This window comes from Botrytis porri (genome assembly GCF_014898465.1).
Source record: "Botrytis porri strain MUCL 3234 chromosome Unknown BPOR_004, whole genome shotgun sequence".
Classification (NCBI taxonomy): domain Eukaryota; kingdom Fungi; phylum Ascomycota; class Leotiomycetes; order Helotiales; family Sclerotiniaceae; genus Botrytis; species Botrytis porri.
In genome coordinates, this window is record NW_024066078.1 from 2,978,526 (window position 1) to 3,001,847 (window position 23,322).

General features: G+C 30.4%; 2 protein-coding genes across 2 annotated transcripts; one reads left to right on the forward strand and one right to left on the reverse strand.

The window, feature by feature from the left end:
* The first annotated feature begins 17,810 nt into the window (after positions 1-17,810).
* On the forward strand, positions 17,811-20,112 carry EAF01_003772 (uncharacterized protein). Its single transcript, XM_038912026.1, has 6 exons — positions 17,811-18,090; positions 18,150-18,170; positions 18,225-18,282; positions 18,337-18,950; positions 19,010-19,112; positions 19,161-20,112. The coding sequence occupies exons 1-6, from the start codon at positions 17,980-17,982 to the stop codon at positions 19,673-19,675; spliced, it is 1,422 nt and encodes a 473-aa protein (XP_038773261.1). The 5' UTR covers positions 17,811-17,979; the 3' UTR covers positions 19,676-20,112.
* Positions 20,113-20,547: 435 nt separating this feature from the next.
* Positions 20,548-21,513, reverse strand: EAF01_003773 (uncharacterized protein; the record flags this gene model as incomplete). Its single annotated transcript, XM_038912027.1, has 1 exon — positions 20,548-21,513. One exon carries the CDS (start codon positions 21,511-21,513, stop codon positions 20,548-20,550), a length of 966 nt encoding a protein of 321 aa, XP_038773262.1.
* Between the last annotated feature and the right edge of the window lie 1,809 nt (positions 21,514-23,322).

A 23,322-nucleotide genomic window follows, 5' to 3' on the forward strand; every position in this document is an offset into this window, starting at 1 on the left:
CCCTTTATTACTAATTTTGTATTATATATAATATACTGATATTTTTGTATAAATAAGGCCCTTTAATTGTACAATATAGCAAATACGGTGGCGGGTTCAAATCAAAATCCTGTTCTCCTTATTAGTAGGTAAGTTCTTACATTATATTGTCACAATAATCTTCAATTTGTTCTTTTAATAATACTAAGTAATCCTGTTTTATATATATATAATCGAATTATGTTTATACAAATTTGTACAATATAGATATTGTATATAAATAGCTTATTAATATAAAATTGTAGGATTCTTATTAAAGGTTTTTATAAAAAATATTGTTGTTATGGTTTTACATTTTTTTTGAATTGTTATTATATATAAGAATATTTCAATAATAATTATAAGAATTACAAATAAAAAGATTATAAAATTCGATATATACAATCTGATTGTTTATATTCTCATATCACTAATGAACAATATCAATCTTCATCTCCTCCTTATATTTCTTCCAATTAAAGTTTTACTTCTTCTTTATTAATTAATTTAAAAACCCCTAATACTCATAAATATTCTCTTTTACTTAATTTTGATTTTATTAAGGAATTATTTATTATTAATTAGTTTGTATATTCCTTTTATTATTATATAATCCTTAGGTTTTCTTTATATTTTTCTAATTTAAAATTGAATTATTTATTGAAAACTTTTCGGAAAGAAAAAAAATTATAAAATAGAATCAAAAAACCAAAATATTATTAACTTTATTCTTAATTATAATTTATATTTATATAAAAATCTAATTAATCTTTATACATATTTTTTATTTCACCTATCCTTTAATATATATAACAAAAGTATTTATATTAATAAATCTTTTCAATACTTTATTGAGATTTTCTTTTATTATTACATCAACAATATTATCAAATCTATTAATTTATTGAATTTTAATAAACTTTCTTTTTTTGTATAATTATTATAATATCATTGTATTAATTATAAATCTCTTTTCTTTTATTGTATTCAATTTAACAAAATATTTGTATAATGAATACGAATCTGTACAAACAATAACTAAAACATTAGGTAAATTCAATTAAAAGATAGTAATTTATAAGGTTAATCTTATTATAAAACTAATATACTACATATAACTCTTTTGCTTTTCATACTACTCTAATATACAATATTCCTAATCAATTTAAATATATTCTTATCTAATATATCCTTATTTAATAATATAATAACAAAACCTATTTAATTATTTGAATCTTTATTGTTTATAAAAAACTTATTAACAAAAATAAATAATTTTATATAATCTTATATAAAAAGGATAAATGAGAATTCTTAATTAAGGTTTTTCATCTACTATTTAAATCTTTATTGAATACTTCAATATTATTATTTGATAGATTTTAATATTATATAATAATAAATAGATTATATAACATTTCTCGTTAATAAATTGTTATAATATATACATTTCAAACTTTTTATTTATAATATTATTCAAGATTAATAACTTTTGTAAGTTTTTTTTTTAACCTTTTTGTATGAGGATTAGATAGTTTTTATTTTATTATTTAATATAATTATTAAAAATTAAAAATAAATTGTATATCAAATATTTATTTAATTTTGCTTTAATATTTATATTCTTAAATTTTTGATTTACTAAAATAAATGTATTGTTTATTTATATTTTTACAATTTTAAATTGTATATCTTTTATATTAATAATAAATAAACAAAATTTGTATCAAAATATTATTATATTAAGTTTTTCTTAATAATGTTTTCAATATATTGTTTATTAGTAAGTTCTTATTTTTATAATATTGTATAATAGTTTTTTTAATTATTATGATTGTATTATTTGAGTATTTATTTTGAAATTCTTTTAAGAGTTTTGTTAATATGGTTTGATTTAATAATGTTTTCAATTGTATATATGTTTATGTAATATTTTATATTATCAATTTGATATTCATTCTTGTTAATATAAAAGTTAAAGTCATAATAATTCTTTAATTTAATCTTTATATTATAAATATTTAAATTAGAATTAACTTTTTACCTGAATCATTACACACTTAGATAACCAAACATAACTTTTTATATAAGGAATCTATTATACATTCTTTTGTTTTATTTATAAGATGTAAATTGAATAATCTTCTAATATATACAAGAAGATTGTACTTAACAAATTTAAATATATCTCTTACAATTAAACTATTAATCTTTTGTATTTATAAAGCTTTAAATAATAAGCCTTTTATAATGATAACCCCTTTTATATAAAGTTTTATTATAAGATTTAATACCTTTTATTCTTTCTTTATAATAAACACCTCTATTAAATCTCGATTATCTTATATGACTACAAAAAGTTAATCATATTCGTTATTAATTTTAATCATATAAAATAATGAAATTCTAGGAATTTCTATTTTAAGAATCGAATGTTGAATAAAAGCTTGTATAAGTATTTGTTTAACTACTTATACAGAACTTTATAATTTGTAAATTTGAAATATTAAATTTTTAGTATTTGAAAATATTATTAAAAGTATTTCCAAAATAAATAATAATTAGTTTTCTTCAAATACTTCTTTTTCATAAAACAATTTTACTATTATTATATAAAATTCTATTAGATTATAAGAAAAATCAATTATACAATTTTGATTAATAATTACAAATAATCTATCTAATTCTATTCAATCTTTTCCTTCTCTTTATATTTGTACTAACAAATTGAAGAATAAATTAAGTATTTTATACATAACTAAATCATTTCAAATAGTAAATACATTTTAAATTATTTATTTTATATAAATTTTATACACTTTTTATTATTATAAAACAATATATACTCATTTGTTTTAAAATTAATAAAAATAATGAATTATATAATATTATTCAAAAGTAAGTTTTATATATAAGTAATATCAATATAAGTTTATTTAGACTAGTAATATTGTTCACTACCTTCATTATTATTTACAATATTAATTCTTTATCAAGATTATCATCTTTTAATTCAGTTTTGAATATATTATATATATATTATATAAAAGAATAATATCTTTCAACTTTTCTAATTGTATTATAAACTTCGATAAGGACTTTTTGAATATCAATTTAAAAGGATTTTGTATTTTGTTTAAATTCTTCAAATATGAAATTCGTATTTGTATTGTGTGATATATAATTTAATGATTTTAGATATATATCGATTCAACCATTTTCGAATAGTATTTTATATTGTTTTAATAAATATATCTTATACAAATACTACAGCATTATATACAATTACTTTATTAATAATATATAAAACTAAATTTCCATTAATATAAAAGATATTAAAAATAATAAAGTAATTGAATTTAATATTATTTTTAATTATAAATTTAAATTATCTAGGGGATTTTATATAAAGTTGATAATACTTACAAAATTTATTGAGTTTCTCAATTGTATGAATATCAATATCATATCCTACTCGATTTAAAAGGATTATAGGTTTTTATATAAATAAATAACCAAATCTTTAATAAATTTATTTGAGTTTTATTTCTATTAAATAATTATATATAATCGATTCCTCCTTTTAAGTCAAAAGTATAAAAAAATATTCTCATTTTTATACAATAAAAATTATCTTATTATTTTATCTTAAAATATTTATAAAATTATTAAGTAATATATATAAATAATTTATATTTTATATATATATAAGAAATAAAATATTTGTTAATATAATTGAAAAAATAATATTATTAAAGAATGTTTTAATTAAATATTATCTTATAATTGTATAAAGTCTTTTTTAAACTTAATATTATATTAAATATTATTTGTATGTTTTACATTCTTTTTTTTTAATATTTATATTTAAAATTCTTTTATTATTAATATTTCTAATACATTAATATTAGAAATAATACTTTAAAAAACATTAGTCAAATATTAATCTTCAAATTGAAAAATCTCATTTTTATTAATTATTTTTTTATACAATTATTCGAATTAATTTTATTATAGAAAAGTATATATAAGAGATTGTTTATTGAGAAGTTCAATTATGTATACTTTATTAATAAATTCTATTTTAGTAAAATATGTTTTATATTTTATTAATTAATTATTCAATGAATTATTTTGTTTACATTTAATAATATCTTATTTATTTATAACTTTGTTGAATTCAATTTCTATATTGTTTAGATTATTTTTATATATAAAAAGGAATTAATAGAATTAATTTTTATTTATATTGTATTTCATTATAAATTGATTGTATTAAGGTTTTTATTCTTATATAAAATAATTTGTAAATTAATAATCTGGTTTCTTATATATAGTATTTTAATAATAATATATAAGGGTTGTTTTAAGATCATATGAATTATGAATGAGAAGAATTACTTTGAGAAGGAAATAAAAACTTCTTTTTATTTCGAGTTTTTTAGGATTGGTTTTGTTTTTAATATAATTCTTAGTTTTTATATATATAATTAATCTAGTATATTTCTGTATCGAATAGATTATTAATAATAGAGATTGATATAAAGGAATTCATTATTTTCATATGCTCAACTTGTTCAATAGTATTTTATAGGTTGGTATAAAGATCTTTATATATTAGAATTAGTTGTAATAATATAAAGTTACATTTAGGAATATTATAACAAATATTTATAATCTAATCTTAAAGTATTAATTTTAATTGATATGAATTAATTAAATTATATTATAGATTTTGAAGATTTTTAAGTAGGATTTTCAATTATTGAGGAAATATCTTTTGGAATTATTTCATATAACTTATAGAAATGTTATATTATATTATTTAATAAGATATTTTTGTTGTTTTTCTTTAGTTTTGAAATATACTTATATTAATATTAATATATTCTCAAAATTAAAGTTTCTACCAATAATTTTAATAAAATAGAATAATAAAATGTTGTCCTTAAATATTGTTGAAAAAGTATCATTGTATTAATTTAATCTAATACCAGTATTTCTATAAAATTGATAAAATATTTAAAAGTTTTGATTAAAAAAATCATATTTTCTATCATTATATTTGTAGTTTTTATTAATATATACTTTTATCAAATTTAAAAAGAAATTATATATATTCTATATACAATATCTATAATGTATCTTCTCTTAATATTATATAATCTATTATTATATAAGGTTCGAAACGAAATTAGTTTTGATTTTATAAATATAATGTAAATATTTGATTAAATAAATTTGAAATAGATGTTAATATATATGTTCATCTTTCTGGCCTAATTATTTTGTATACATTTGAATAGCTTGATTTTAGATTCTCTACCTCTTTCTCAATCTCTTTTATACATTTGTTTAATATTTTTTTTGAGATAAGTTTAATAAGAACTTTAATATAGTTTAAACTACTTTTTGATTATCGAACTTAGAAATTGTAAATAAAAAATTAAATTTGTAGGAGTTTAAGTGCTTTGTAATATACAATTTTAAAGGTAATTCTGATTTAATCTTTATATTATTTTTGAAATTTATTTTATAATTATTATCTTTTATATTATTTAAATTATAAATTGATAATGTATATAATGATATTGTTGGAAGTTGTGGCACGTGCTCTAAGCTACTGTGCATATATCACTTCCACTTCGTAGTTAGATTTTACCTTAGTACAATTAATCTACATAGTCAATAATACATGCATTCCACTGGCCTGCTCCTTTATTGTGAACAGGTTATGAGCCCGGTAGCTCTGCAGTAAGACTAAGGCCGAAAGCTCTTTGAATAGCTTACGTTGCCAAAGGAGAGGTTGACGACGAGAAGCTCCTACGCAACGCGACGTCAACATACGAGGTGCGCACAGCAAACAGATTGCTGAGCAGCGACAGCGAAGTAACCACTTACATCGCGCCTTTTCCTCAAGTAAGAAAACTACGAGTTATTACTGAAAAGACCATTCATTCCAGCTTAACGCTGAAGAGCATCACCTGCTACATAGTGTTCGATATCACTTCAAAAATCATTATCTACAAATCAAAATTCACTATTCTTAATTACCCCGCCTTGAAGAGAATTTCTCCCTTCAAACACTAGTACATCCCAATCGGGACAGCGCAGTCTTAAACAGTTCCTCTTCCACTCTTTCATTCCACCATCAATCACGCCTAGGTCATCGACGCAAGCTTTCTACTTGCAGAACCTTCAAAATGAACGAAGACACTGGATCCAAGGATTACTCCAAGCGCATCCCTCCTCTCACTCAAGAGAATCACGAACGCTGGACTCGTCAAATAAGAATTCAACTTCGAGGAAAAGGTTGGTTCTATACATGCGAAAAGACATTGCATGAATATGCACGGATTGCAGCAGCCGACAACTTAATCCAGGATTTCGAAGAACTTCAAGTCTCCAGCGGCAGCGGCAGTACCACTACAAAGATTCGACTCAATATCGACAAAAAGGCCACCTTTCTTAAGGACGACGCTAGTGCATTATCTTACATCTGTCGCTCATTATCTGACGATGATGAGGCTTTAGTGGACGAATATGATACAGCAAAGAAACTTTGGGATTATCTAGCCGTCAAATACTCCAGAATCGATGATATCGCAGCAGACGAGTACCTCCTCAAGATCAAGACCTTCTCTTTCGACGATACCCCTGATATGACTATTATAGGTGCATGGGATAAGCTCAAGGATCTTCGACGAAAGCTCTTATCTGCGGATGCTTCAGCCGGTGCTTTGTGTACAGATAAATCACTCTTTCAAAGCCTGACCTTGTCTCTCCCTGATGAGTACAAAGTCATCATTGATATGATCCGTGTCGTCAGTTCTACTCTAAGCATTGACGATAAGATCAAGCATCTACAGGTCAAAGAGGCAGAGATCCAGACCTCTGGAGACTCGGCACACCTTGCAAAAGGAAAGAAATATGTCCCACCTCATCGCCAGCGTAAGGCTAGCACAAGCTCGGAGACCGACACATCCATCATCACTTGCGAACTCTGCGACAAACCTGGCCACTCAGTCCTAAAATGCTTCCAGCTCCGTCGCGCCAAGCGTCTCTTGAAATCCGATTCAAAGCACAAACAGAAGAGAAGACAATCCACCTCTCCAGTGCGAAAAGACAAAAAACGCAGGGAGCACAAGGCTCATATCGCCGAATCAAGCTCCGATGCTACTGAAAGTGTCGTCGATAGTGAGTCTGATTCTGAGCATTGTCATCTCACCAAAGAAAGTATTAGTAAGGCATCCCCATCGCAATGGTACGCTGATACCGGCGCCACTTCACACATGTCTGACCAACGTTCTCTATTCAGAAGTCTAATTCGTACTCCGCGACGAAGGATAACGGTTGGTGGGGGAGCTATGTACTCGGATGAGCGAGGAACAGTGGACATGGTGTGCAAGGATGGAACAAGGACATCATTAGCTGGTGTGCTATATGTACCTGGATTGGGGGTCAACCTGCTCTCAGCCAAGAGAATTTGTGAGGCAGGACTCAAGGGTACATTCAGTCTCAAGAAGATGTATTTCACACCAGAAAACGATAAGAATAATAAGATCATCAAAGCAACAATGAAAGATGGGATGTATATCATCTCGCATGTGAAACCAGGATACGAAGATTCTGCATTCTTTGCGCTCTCTGCAGAGATCATTGATGGTACAAAAGGGGAAGTCGAAGAATTAACCATGACGGAGAAGGAAAGATACCTTATCTGGCATAGACGCTTCAATCATCTCGGCCCTGACAAAATCAGGAATCTGCACAAAGTCACTACACTCCAGAGACCGATCAAGGTCCCTTCAACTCTTGATGTCTGTGAAGTGTGCGCTCTCACAAAGATGACTAACAGAATCCCAAGTCAACTAAGTGCACGAAAATCCAAAAGGCTAGAATTGATCCATTTCGATGTTGCTGGCCCTTTCCCAAGGACCATTCGAGGGCACAGATACTTTCTCCTTATTATCGATAGCGCCACAAGGGTAAATTGGGTCATCCTATTGAAACAGAAGAGCGATGCAATACCCTTACTGAAAGCCTGGAAGCAAGAAATTGAACTTGCTACAGGAGTAGCTGTAATTGCTGCCAGAACCGACAATGCACCAGAGCTTCTTCAAGCCGTCCGGGAATGGAAGACTGGTGTGCGATCAGAGGTTACAGTGGTTGTATCGTCTCACCAAAATGGTCCAGCTGAACGCAATATACGCACCGCAGAAACCGACATGAGAGCAATGTTGAAAGAAGCTCATTTACCATTAGAATTTTGGGACGAAGCTGTCGAGCACGACGTATACATTCGAAACCGCACTAGTATTGGCCCAGATGCAAATGGAATCGATCGAAGCCCACTCGAAGCATTTACAGGCACATTACCAGATATCGATACATGCAAGGTCTGGGGGAGTCGATGTTACGCCTATATCAACCCCAAAACCATCCCAAAAGGACAAAGGCATGATAAACTTCGCGACACAGCAAGGGTTGGGATATTCCTGGGATACTCAAAAGACACCACCAAGCATATAAAGGTTTATTCACCAGAGCTAGGTTATACTTACCGCTCTTATCGTGTTACAATCGACGAAAGCTACAAAGGAGGGGATCTGGATCTCAAACTCAGAAACTGTGTAGCTGGATCACAAGGTACCAAGAATATAGAACCTGATCGCAGGCCTCGCGGCAGACCTAAGAATGTCCCTGAATCATCGTCTATTCCAGTCGATCCACCAATATCACCAAATGAAATAATCACAGACTCGATAGAGGTGCGCTTGCCAATACCAAAACGAACAAAGACTGAAATACCACGCTTTGATGAAGATGAATATGGAAATATCCGACAAGTGGCTGATGATTTAACAAGACCGGCAGGGGAAAACAACAAAGAAAGTGATGTTACTTTACCTGATATAACTTCACCACCTGATCATACACCACCGAAGTCAAGGGCACCTGAGGATATAACTTTACCACTTGATCATACACCATCGAATTCGAGTACATTACCTGAGAGTGTATTACCTGATATTGCACTACCTAATGAAACTTTACCACCTACTGCATCTACATCTGCATCTACTTCCACACCACCTTTGAGATACAATCTTAGGAAGAGAAAGAGAAGCGATGACGACGATATAGAAGAACAGAGAGACTCCAAAATCATTCGGGCCTTACTTGCTTCCTTAAATAAGCCAGGATCAGAATCAATTGAGCACGCCATGATTGCCATTCCAAATATTCATCAATTCGAACAGGAGACGAATAATGAAATTGCTTCGAAGATCTTGACTATTTTAGCAGATGCACCAGCAGAAGCTGAGACCGCTCTACCAGCAACGGAAATACTCGGGATCAAGATACCGAATACATATAAAGAAGCAATGGCAGACAAAAAGCACGCGAAAGACTGGCAAGCTGCAATTCAAGAAGAAGTAGACTCATTGGTCAAGAATGGCACTTGGGAAGAGTTCATTTTACCACAAGGGAGCAATCTAGTTTCAACGAAATGGGTATTTGTTGTTAAGACGAAGGATAATAAGGTAGAGCGATTCAAGGCCAGATTAGTGGCTAGAGGGTTCAGCCAAGTTTTAGGTAAAGATTACAACGAAACCTTCGCCCCCACTGTTCGACTCGATACTCTTCGCCTTTTCCTTGCAATTGTTGCAAGAGAGGACCTCGAGTGTTCCCATTTCGATATCAAAAATGCGTTCACCGAATCACACTTGAAAGAAGAAATCTATTTAGCACCCCCTCAAGGTGTTCATGTTCGTCGCGGCCGCGTTCTACATGCACTTCGGAGTCTTTATGGGCTAAAGCAAGCTGGTAGAGATTGGAGCCTTCTTCTGAAAGGAGAGTTAACCAAGATGGGTTTCGTACAAAGCCTTGCGGATCCGTGTTTATACACCAATCACCCGCGCCAGCTAATTCTCCTAGTGTATGTAGATGATATTGTTACTGCTGCTGCACAAAAACGAGATATTCAATGGTTTTATCACAACCTTTCTGCTCGATTCAACACCAAAGACCTGGGGGAGATTAGTAAGATCTTAGGAGTGCGCATCATTCGTAACAGATCAGAGAGAGTGTTAACTATGGATCAAGAAGAGTATCTGGATGCAATGCTTACCCGATTCGGGATCTCCCATGGTCAACACACTCCAAGGAAGATACCAATCTCGGATTACAACCAACTACGACCAACGCTCCCAGACGACGAGCTCACTGATGTAAACGAATACCAGCAAGCAATCGGCAGTACGATCCACCCTATGGTTTACACTAGACCGGACATCGCATTCGGTCTCGGGAGATTAGCACAAGCTATGTCTAACCCTGCCAAACATCACAGCGTTGCACTCAAAAACCTTATGAGATATTTGAGGTCAACTATTAAACAGAAACTACGTTTTGGGCCTGGGGGAGTTCAATCAGATATTTGCAAAGAATATGACCTCCTACAACGCACCATCAAAGTATACACCGACGCAGACTGGGCAAGCGATAGAACCGATCGAAAAAGCATCTCTGGTGGGGGTAGTAATGTTCTATGGTGGACCAATCTCATGGGCAAGCAAGAAGCAGACATCTGTAGCTACATCTAGTACAGAAGCTGAGTACATTTCCATGGCGATGTTCACCAAACAAGGGCAATGGGTAGCCCAACTCTTGAGGGACTTAGAGCGACCACAGTATATCGGGAGCAACAGCGGAGTTCAAATGCTCGGAGACAACCAAGGAGCGCTAGCGTTAACCAAGAACCCACATCTACACGAGCGATCAAAGCATATTGACATATGTCACCACTTCATTCGAGATCTCACAGAAAAACATCTAGTCAATACCAGCTATGTCAATACAAGTGATATGGCTGCAGATGGATTAACAAAACCATGCGCAAGGGTGATATTTGAGAGATTCAAGAACATGCTGGGGTTTCAAAGAGAGTAAGCTCTTTGGGAGAGTATTGGAAGTTGTGGTATGTGCTCCAAAATCGACTAAATCGACCAAATTGACCAAATCGACCAAAATCACTGAATCCACCCATTTCACCTATTTCATCAGATTCATTGGATTCATCTTACGTCGAATTTATCAAAAAAAAAAAAAAAAAAAAAAAAAAAAAAAAAATTAATGATTTCAAGAAAATCACGTGGAATAACAGATAAGCTTAAGGTCTGTTCGCATACGATCGGATTTTGATGGTCTACCATATTAAAACAGTAACCCTACGATCAAGGAATAACGAATTTCGAAGCAATCAGTTATTGGGCGTATAAAAGGAATTTTAAAGAAACTAACTACTGAAGCTGAGAGAGTAAGCTCTCTGGGGGAGTGTTGGAAGTTGTGGCACGTGCTCTAAGCTACTGTGCATATATCACTTCCACTTCGTAGTTAGATTTTACCTTAGTACAATTAATCTACATAGTCAATAATACATGCATTCCACTGGCCTGCTCCTTTATTGTGAACAGATATTAATATTTATTTAAGATTTTATAAAATCAGAATTGTTTGAGTTTAATTGTTTTCTTCAAAATGTAGAATTTATTTTGTATAAAAGTATTTTAGAAATTAAAAAAACTATATTGAATGATAATATTCGATATTATATTATATCGAACATGTTTTATATAGCATATACAAGAATATAATAAATATAAATAAAATCAATATAAATCAAACTATTTTAAAGAAATCACAATTATAATTAAGGATCTTTTTTTAATATATAATCTGAAAAGATAATATAAAAAATGTAGTATTTTAATCCTTTCATATAAATTATATATAAATTTAATTTAATATAATTTTGTTCGTTTTTTCAAAAGACATTTCTTTTTATTAGGTTTTATTTTGTTGTTTTATAATTAAGTTTAATTAATTATTGATTAGTATTGAGTATATTTGATAAAATATATATATACAATATATATAAATAAAAGAATTGTTTATTTCTATCTATTCTCTTTATATAAAAAAGGAATTACTATATCTATATACATATACTGCCCCCATTTACACACTTCATACATATATAAGGTAAAGCGTAACATATAATATCACATTATTAATCACGTGTTCCAACACTATTCATATATTAATATTAATAATAAAAGGTTTATTAGAACAATTAATCAAAATATTAATTAATTCTTATAAAACCTTAAACTTAAGGTTAATAATTTATTATTCGACGATTTTCTTATATTTAATAACGAATTATTTAAATTTAATAATAAAGTTACTAAATAAAATCTTCTTCATTTTATATTTAAGATGATTTATAAAGATTTTATATGAAAAATTAAGGATTTGATATTACTTATTCAATTCATATTAAATACTTACTACAATGTACTAAGTCGATCACCCTACTTTCGGGCCACCCCTGTTTTGGGCCACTCTTTTACATTAAAAATTGCTTTTTTGGCCTATTAATATCTCTATCAATATATAATATAATTTAATAAAAATTTGAGTATATATAATTTATGTCATTTGAGGTTTATTCTGAAATTTTTAGATTTTTAGGATTTTTCTGTATTGAGATTTAGAGCTTCAAAATATTGATTTTTTAAGTTGTATGAGAATTATATATAAATTTAAAACTTTTATAAAATCTTTAATAACTTTTTAATAATAATTATTAAAAGAAAGCTTTATATCTTTTTGAAAGTTTTGAATTGAAATTTATATAGAGATTCAAAAAAAAATTAAAAAAAATTAATAGATATAGAGATATAGTATATAGTGAGTTTAGAGTAGTATAAATAATCCCTGTAATTTTGAGGGTATTTTTTTAAATATTTATTTATAGGGAACTTTCTTTTTTTTTTAAATCCTTCAAAATAAATATATTATAAACTTATAATAAAACTGTTTAGTTTATTTTTATTAATTTTTATTAAAAAGTTATTAAAGATTTTGTAAAAGTTTTAAATTTATATGTAATTCCCATACAAATTAAAAAATTGATATTTTGAAGCTCTAGATCTCAATACAGAAAAATTTTAAAAATCTAAAAATTTCAGATTAGATTCAAAACGATCTGAATTATACATAAATAAATTTTCAATAAATTCTATTCATAAATAAGAAAGTTAAAAATTCCATTTTTGGTGTAAAAAGTGGCCCAAAAGGGGGGTGGCCCGAAAGTAGGGTACCCGACTTATCTAAAAGATTAAAGATTAGAATCATAAAAATTATTAATGATTGTATTGAAATATATCTAATTCTTTATATAAACAAGTTTAAAAAGTAAATGAATAAGAAATATAATCTTTTGAAATTTTAATTCATTTTTAAAATTTATAGTTAAATAATAATTAATTACACTATAAAATACTATATATTAATTCTAATATTTTATAATATTTTACTTTTCATTGTTATACTTTTTAGAAATAGTGAGGTACTTTTAGTAGGGTAAAGCTTATAGGTTATTATAAATAGTAATTTTTAATATCTTAATTATATCTTTTAATTTAATAATCTCTAACGTAGTTTATTAGTGCGTGTATTATATCAGTACATGCACCATTCATTTTACATACAAAATTCGTCTGTGCGTAACCGTACACTTTCTTTCTTTATTAATATAATTTGATTTTTCCTAAAAAACTTTATAGTTATTTATATAAATAATAAGAATTTCTAATCAATTATTAGAAATATGATTTAATATAATAGTTATTTTAAAGAAAGTTTTTTTGTAACGAAAATCGTGACAATTTCAATCTTTTTTAAAATATAATGAAAATATTTATTTAAAAATTATATTTTTTGAATATTTAAATTATAATTTTTATCATGTATTTTTTCTTTCAAAAAATAATGATTAATTATTAAAATACAAATATTAAAAAAATCCTGATTTTAGTATAATTTTGAAGTAGTACATATACTGATATAGTACACGTACTAATAAACTACGTTAATTAAACATTAATAGCTTATATTTTTGCTATAACAACTTAAATTTATAATGAATTTATAATTAATTCAATTAATTCAAATATAACTTATAAAATTATGAAATATATAGCATTCGAATTATTAAACAAATCTATAAATAGAAAGATATTAGTTTCAATGGAATTGAGAATATAATTCAGGAAAAGAAATTATAGGAATAGATTAGATATAGATACTTGATTAATTATCTTTCAAATATTTTTGTAATTATAGAATAATCTTATAGAACTCTTAAATAACAATGACCAGGATGTATAACAAATCATTAATAAATATAATTAGTGTGATTAAAATATAATATTGATAAGATTCAATTAAAATGAAGCTGTAATAACTTTTATAAAAATAGTATAAACTATCAAGGTATAGGTAAAGCTTTATATTATATTATAAGAGTAGAAAGATTATAAAAGGATGAAGTCTTACTTATAGGAAGTAAAGCATATGTTATGATATAGGTAAAGACTTATGTCATACTATAAAGGTAAAAAGACTATGAAAGGGTAAGGCCCTACTTATAGGAAGTAGGGCACGCTAGTGGTTTATGCCTGAGGCACGAAGGCAACTACAGATCATGTAGTTGGCGCCGTGACAGCATACTAATAATTTATACTTGAGGTACAAAAGTAGTTATAGATTATATAGTTGATTTCGTGATAATACTCTCTATTAAAAAAATTTAAGAATTCAGATTTATATATTACTTTAGAACACAAAAAACTAAGGAAAGATTTTCTTAGAAAAACCCATTAATCTTTATTATATTCGAATTAGAATATCACTCTTTATTCTTTTTCAAAGTCATCGAATTAATATCTACCCGGATTAAAAAGATATTGTTGTTAATATTAAGGAAGGGGATCTAATATATTCATATTAAAATTATTAATATTAATATTACTAATAATAAACTTATTATATTAAATATAATTAATAAAAAAGATTAAACTATAAATACCTATAATAATCCGGGCTTTTTAATAATCGAAAACTTCACAAGGAAGTTTCAATTATAAAAAAAAAGATTCTTAAGCGTAAGAAAATGAAAAATGAAAACTCTTTAAAAAACCCCACTTTTTTTCAAGAAATATTTTACAAAAAATATATTAATATACTTACAACTACTTTATATAATGAAAAGAAAAGCTAAATTTTTAAAAAAAACATTTATAATACATCAATTCAGATATACAGTATTTCATATTAATATATAACATTCCTACAAAATACTAATTTCAATACTACTTTGTATAACAAACAATACATTATTAATTATAATTAAAGAAGTAATAATTCTTCAATATAAAGCATATATTATTAAAGCAATAGCATTTCAATACTCTTATATTTATTATTTCAATTTTATTTAATCACCTAGCCCTATAATACAATCTTATCCCTTATATCAATAGGGTAATCCGGCAGGCCCTAATATATTATATTCTATATTAATAGGGTAATCCAACAGGAAGAAAGGGAATAGAAGATATTAGACTTTAAGAAGAAATTATATACCATTAATATATTATAGAAAAAAGTGGATATAAAGCTTATAAGTAATAAATTAAAAGTTATAATAGAATTCTTGAAGGATTGGAAGTACTAAAGAGCGAAAATAACTTTTTAAAAGGAATACAATATTATAACTAATCATAGCTTTTATAATATTTTAGAAAAAATTGAATAGAAAAAAAAAGATTATTATAACAAAATAAAAATTGTAAGATTTTTATAAGTATATTAAAAGATCTAATAAAAAAAAGATTTTTAAATATAACAGATCTACAATATAAACAATTCGAAAGACTTAAAAGGATTGCTCGAAAGGTTGCCCGTAGGTTTTAATAAAGAAGTTCGGGGGGGGATAGGTTTTTATTTCCTTTTTCCATTTATTTTATTCAATTAGAACCATATATAGGCATATCATATGGTCTTAGTATAACTATATAGACCAAATCGATTATAAATTTACTACTACTATATTACTTTTTGATTTTATAAAATTCTTTTCCATATAAATTATTAAAATCAAAGAGTAAGAGATAATAGGATTATAAAATAACTCTTTATAAATATTATAGAAATATTATTATGAAACTAGTATTTCTAATAAAGGAAAGAGGAGAAAGACTTTAGAGAGTATTTAATATAATATATAGGGGGTATAATAGAATAAATAGGAATGAATTGTCTTTTTTTGAACTATATAATGAAGAACTATAAATACTAGCTATAGGTAATGTCACGTGATCTGTTCATATCTTTCCGCGTATATTAAGAGGGCTATTATAGTAATAAAATTCTATTTTTATTTTTATTTGATTAAAAATCCAATATTATGAGTAAAAATTCATAAATTCTTTATATTCTTTATATAAGAAAGAACACTATTATAATACTAAGCTAAGAGTTCTTTATTTGAAAAGAAATCCTTTAATTAGTTCTCTGTTTAAAGTTATAATTTATTATTTCTAAAAAATTTAACGTAGTATGTGAAAGCTTAGGGTTATAAGAAAAAATAGATATAATAATAGATTTTCTTTATTATAATATTGATTTCTGTCGGGACAGAAATCATGTGACCGCGCTAGCTTTAGCGCTAGCGCCTTTCGATACTATAGCGATATGTTCTATAGAATAAAATTACCGCTCTTCTTTTTAGTCTTAATTAGATTATAAATCAACGATCAATTGTATTAATTATTTTAGTAAGAGTTGAGGCCCCGGCTTATTACACACCACCCTTTTTCGTGACAAAATCCCCGCAAAAATACTGTTTTCTCATATAAATTAATTATTTTTATAATTCTTTAACTATTCGAGGAATTGATTTGAAAATTATATATATAAGAAATAACTATATAAAGAATATTCGGTTCAAATTGTTCTTTGAAATTATGAAAATTGATAAAGTTATAGGTTTTTAAAGTTGAAACTTCTCAAAATTTATAATATATAATGCTTTTCCTATATAAAAACAGCTTTTTCAAGTTTTTTAATACTTTTAATTTTAAGAACTTATAAATTTCTCAAAGAAATCATCAAAAATATTTCATTCGTTTTTTTAAATCATTTCAATGATTTTTAATCTTTTGTATTATTTTTATAAACTTAGTTTATAAATTGATTGAATTAATATATAGTTTAGAAGTTGAAGAAATGAGGGTTTTTGGTGTGTTTTCGCTTAGTATGCGATAAGCCGGGGCCTGAACTCTTACATTTTTAAGCTCCCCTGACCTGGAGCTATATAATAATATACAAAAAGTGATTTCATAAATCATCTCAAAATAAATAAAAATTATAAATTCATTGTATTTAATTGTTCTTATGTATATATAATACCATCTTTATCAATTGATTAACACCTCTTATATTAATGCACTTTTTATGCGGGGAACTTTTCATGCCATAAAGGGTTGGTACGGATTCTTTTTTTGCTGGACTAATGAATTCTACTCTACATGGTGCCCACTTTGCGGTTAAAAAGGTGCGGGTAAAGGAAGCATCTGAAATGGGGCGACCACATTTGAATACAAAGTAGTCCACTTTTAAGGATTCTTCCAATTATATATATCGCTCAAAATATACCCCTAACCTAGTCCTTTATGAATCGGGTATAGGTCAACCTGAGTTTGGTGAGTTTTAACGGAACAGATTCATGCAGCACAGCATTGACTATTAGGGATCTTTATTTCAACCAACCATACCCCGAGTCTGACACTATAGGAATAAATGATGCAGGTGGCTATTGGAGTTGTATATGAAAGCGTAAAAGTACATCGAAACTTACATTGTGTGTCCTGCTTATATCAGTCATTTAGATTGGCACGCTTTTTTGTAGTTTTATTAAAATTGTAGAGGCAAAAGAAAAACTTTCCGACAAACTCTAGTACTGATACAAGAAGAAACCCAGCTTCGCTTTCCAAGATACTCAGAAGACAGCCCATTGAGGTGATTGCTGTAATTTTCTTCATCGTAATGGATTCAGTCACGCCGCGGGACTCTTCCCTTCCAAGAGCACGAAGACCGACGCATATGCGTTCATCAAGAACTGTCATAATAGGAGCTCTATGTATTTGTCTTTTAACGGTATGTGACAAATTATTCTCGCCGCGGAAGTCAATACTGATACTGACAAATTATCTTAGCATACGATGCTTTATGGATTTGTATGTCCTCTATTTAGCTCGAAATGGGGACTCTTCTAATGAAGACGTGGACAGATACTGCCGGTACTTCCTACCGCGCTAGTCACCCGGTTCTCAATCACAGATAAAGATGGTATGTCTCTCTCTCTTGGAAATGAAGAAATAGGCCACAATTGACAATATCAAGTGAGTCGCTGGATTGGCATACTGCTTACTGTTGAGGCGTTGGCGACTCTTCTTTTCAGCCCCGGAATCGGCTATGTGATAAAGTTCATGCAAAGCCGGCGTTTTACTTTGTTAATTGGAATTTTACTTCTTGTTATTGCTATGGTAATAATTGCTGTTTCCAAATTAATAAGTGTTCTCGTCGTTGGCCGAATTGTACAGGGTATTTCGTCTGCAATTATCCAGGTGGTGAGTGTCACAATTATATTAGATTGTTCACCCGAAGATAGTGTTGGACAATCCATGGGTTATGCTGGCGCGGCTATGAACTTGGGATTTCTAGCTGGTCCACTTCTTGGAGGAGTTGTGTATCAATTCTTGAATTGGAATGGTCTTTTTGGGGTTGTTGGAGGCCTTTTGGTTCTCAATCTGGTCGTACCTATTTTAATTCTACCTCTTGAACGACAGCCTCAGGATAATCCGGCATCCCGGTCATCTCAAACAGAATCAACATCACAAGCTAGCACACAGGCTATCAAGTCTTTTTCGTTATTAGATCTGTTACGCAAACCTGCCATGCGAGTAGGGCTCTGGGGAGTGATTGTGAGCGGCATCTTCATCTCGGCGATCGATACAGTAAGTCTTCAATGACATTAGTTTTTTTGAAAATACATTAAACAGCTGGCATTTCACAGGTTCTTCCAGTCTTTGTCGAGGGACAGTTTGCCTGGAGCTCGCTGGGGCAGGGATTAATATTCTTACCTGTTTCCCTACCTGCATTACTTGAGCCGATCTACGGTAAATTACCCACCTACCCCCTTGGATATGCTAAGCTGATATTATTAGGATGGCTGGCCGATAGGTATGGAGCCCGAATAGTAGGATTCGTGAGCTTCTTGGCTTTAGTACCAATCACAGTCTGCCTTCGGCTCGTGAAGTCAAATTCGATAGGAACAAAAGTACTATTATGTGCATTATTGACCGGCATCGGTGTATTTCTAGATGCGACTGAGCCAGCGGGCTACGTACTTATGGATGATGTATTGAAAGACATGGAAAATAAATCTGGCGGTAGGTATGATTGGAAACTCGTTGTGGCCCGCTCTTTTGGTGTTCAGAATGCTGCTCACTACTTCGGCATTACGATTGGACCAGTCATTATAACTTCACTGCCAGATTCAGACAGAATTGGTGCAGTAGGTCTTCTACTTGGGTGTCTTTCTGCTGTGACATTTTTGCTTTGGGTATGGGGCGTGAAGAATCCAGAGAAGGAAGGACCTGAGACCGAAGATGCAGTTGAACTAGCCCGTCGTGGGGTTCAACCAGGAAATTCAATTCCAGCTACATCTTCCCAGAACTGAAGCTTACCAATCACAGAATTGTATGCGTAGGATGATCGAATGGGTATGTGAACAGATACACTTCATTTGGTAGAGCTAATGCCACCCTCTGTTCTTTCGGCCTCTGGAATTTATTATCTCGGTCTAGAGCCTCCAATGGGGCCAAAATTGATCCTGACTTTCACTTCGGTTCATTCAGCTTTCCTCGATGGCACTTTGTGTGCATGACAGTTCTTTGTCTAGTTTTACAGTAGAATAATACACCTCAATCAGCGTCCCGAGTGACAGAATAATAAGATTTGCAGGACAAAAGACCAGCGGTTTTAACAATTTCAAGATAGTGTAGGCAATATTCATTATCATAGTTTGGTTCAAATGCTGGGCTTAACATTGGATTTGAAGAACACAGCCTCACAATTTTATGATAAACCGTCATCGATGGGTAGGGAGTCTAAGCTGGGCATAGACACACGTGGCCTTGTTTTACTAATGTAGAGATGCCACAAATATCTATTGTCGTTAGAATTTTCCCTAGCATCTGGATAAGAGAAAATTGACTTTTTTTTCAGATTCATTGCATTTGCATATGGCTTCAAAATCACCCAAGAAAGACGGTTCGCGAGTTTATCAATAGTAATACTGCACCTAGTTAATGAGAATTTATTGTTTCTAATTATAACAAGTCTTGCTGCGGAAATAGGGGAAATATTGAAGCTAAAGACAGAATTGAGCACTCAATCACTCCAAGTATATATCCAGTCAAGCACCGGGATTCCTACTTCTGAAAGAGAGCCTTTCGATAATCCACATCACCAATGTAGCCCAAAAATAATATGGTCCGATTATGTAAAATAATTCTTAACTAGCTATGCCGATGTTTAAGCGGAATATTATCAGTCTAGCAAGTATTGTGCAATAAGAGGAAACACGATGGTAGCATCGGATTCAATGACAAACTTTGGGGTTTCCTCGTCAAGCTTGTTCCATGTGATCTTCTCATTTGGCACAGCTCCACTGTAAGAACCATATGATGTCGTAGAGTCTGAAATCTGCGCAAAGTATGCCCATAAACGACAAGATTCGCCGAGATCTTTGCGAATAAGTGGAACAACGCAGATTGGAAAGTCCCCAGAAATACCACCGGCAATCTGGAAAAAGCCGATCGGTGATACTGCCGAAGCCTGAAGATACCAAGCAACGAGTGAGTGCATCTGCTCGATACCGCTTTTCATCATTAGCGGAGACTTAATCTTGCCTTGAAGAGTGCAAGCAGCGAAATAGTTCCCCAGTGTTGAGTCTTCCCACCCAGGCGTCCATATCGGTAAGTTTTTTTCGGCTGCGGCTAGGAGCCAAGAGTCTCTGGGATCTATTTGATACGAAGATTCGAGTCTACCAGAGCGGATGATGCGGAAAAACATCTCATAAGGGAACAGACGTTCACCTGTTTTTGATGCCTCCTCCCAGACCCAAAGTACATGATGTCTTAGCCTCTCGAAAGCTTCATCTTCGGGGATACATGTGTCCGTGACTCGGTTCAAACCCTGATCACGGAGCTCCGTCTCTTGCTTCGCGGTGAGCGAACGGTAGTTGGGCAAGCGACGGTAATGAGAGTGGGCAACGAGATTGAAAATATCCTCCTCAAGATTGGCCCCAGTAACACACAGGGCATGAACCTTGTCTTGCCGAATGAGTTGAGCGACAGATAACCCGAGCTCAGCTGTGCTCATTGCACCACCCATAGTGAGGAACATCTTGCCATCCTGGTCTAGTACAGCCTGCCAGCCATCGGCTGCGTCAATGACTGAAGCAGCATTGAAATGCCGATAGTGATGACGAAGAAACGACTTGACGGAAGCCATGTTGCTGATTCTGATGCGATTGAGGTTTTTAGTGATTTGTCCGTTGGACTTGCAAGAATTGAAATGTGTGATGGCTTGGAGTAAGGGAGTACGCAAAACTCAAAAGCCAGTTATTGCTTTCCTTTAAATACAGAGATCATCAGTGGACAAAGTGAGGTCGCAGTAAGCTGCCGAACAAGTACTCTGCGTAATGACAACATATTCTCTAAACAACACTATTGAACGACGGGTGTATGCCTAGTCGGTGCAGATGCATGTATGTGGACATAACCTCAGATGCTCTAGGCAGCCAAGAGATGACCCGGAACCCTTTGATGACCCGCGGAGAATCGGGTTTTGCCAATTATCCACCCTGCCAACGGGTCATCCGCAAGTTCCCCACATCTGCATCTATCAGTCCCGCGGTTATTTAGTGCGCAGCCTAGGATGCTCTACCCTCTGTCTCGTTGGTAAAGTCGGTAGAATTATGGGTATGTCCAAGGTTAATTGTGAAAACCCCTCATCTCACCACTGTTCGTCTGCCTCTTCCATTCTGACCATTGTTCGTATCTGCGATGAATTGATGATAAAAAGTACGACGACAATATCACTCAGCACTAGTGTGGAAAAAGTTAGTCAAGAAACGCCAAGTTACGTAGAATTTACAAATTATTGGTCGTGTTTTTACGGTTAGAATAGTTCTTTATAAATTTCATCTTTCATTAGGCAACTCTTCTGCAATCTTACATCATGAAATTAAGACTTAGACATCCGTGCTATCCGCTAGTAATGAACAGGGGCTTGTATTCCTATTCTACGAACCTGAGTGTTCAAAACTGACTTCAATTAATAACAACAAAGAATGAATCTAATAAGAATGAAAACATTTTTAATTTTATTACAATATATTCCTTCAAGCTTAGCTCCATCTTTAACATCGATATGCCTATCTTCAAGGAATGGCTCAACACTTGTAGATATTATTTTCTTTCTTAGTCTATCGGACTTGCAATACAGCTTGTAGTTCATTTAAAATCAATAAACTTAAGCTCAAGAAACTATAAAAGGAACAGCATCTTGATGATGAGACCTAGTAGACACTGCTCTTGCCGAAGTTATGGGTTAAAATCCCTCATCAAACACTCCAGTATACATCATGAATTGATGCTCGGTCACACATGCTGCATCTGAAAATACTACAGCGCTGCATGCAGAGCTATGGATTACAATGTACGGCTAGCCACGGAAGAAATTTTGTAAATGAGAACCAACAATTCAACGACATTCTTTCAATGACGGTACTCGGTCGGACACACTCAACAAAATGCATCTTTCTACCGTATATGAAATAGCGTACAGCTAACCTATGTAACTGCAATTTCGAATGTACAACAACAGTGTGAACGTAAAACTCAAATAAACTATTTGTAAAATCAGAAACCTTGCGAAATATACGTAGAATGAATGTAGTAAAATCCTATATCAATGAAATTAAACAATTTTTAATAATAAAGTAAAAGTTCATTAATTAATGTTCGTATGTAATATTTAAATATGAATCCTTGTATATTAATAGTATAACTTATAGTAAACCAGGTCATATAAGGAATCAGATTAGATATCTTTAATACTAATGTTTTAGTATCTTTATTATACATTTTTATATTTATATAATGTCTAGTATAATTAAGTACTTCCGTTGATTACATTATACTTTAAAATATCTAAACTAGATTTCTATTGTTTATATATTTACGAGTTACTATAAATAACTTTATAGTAAAATTTAGTATAAAAGTATTTAATCTGTTTTCTAATACAATTCGATTT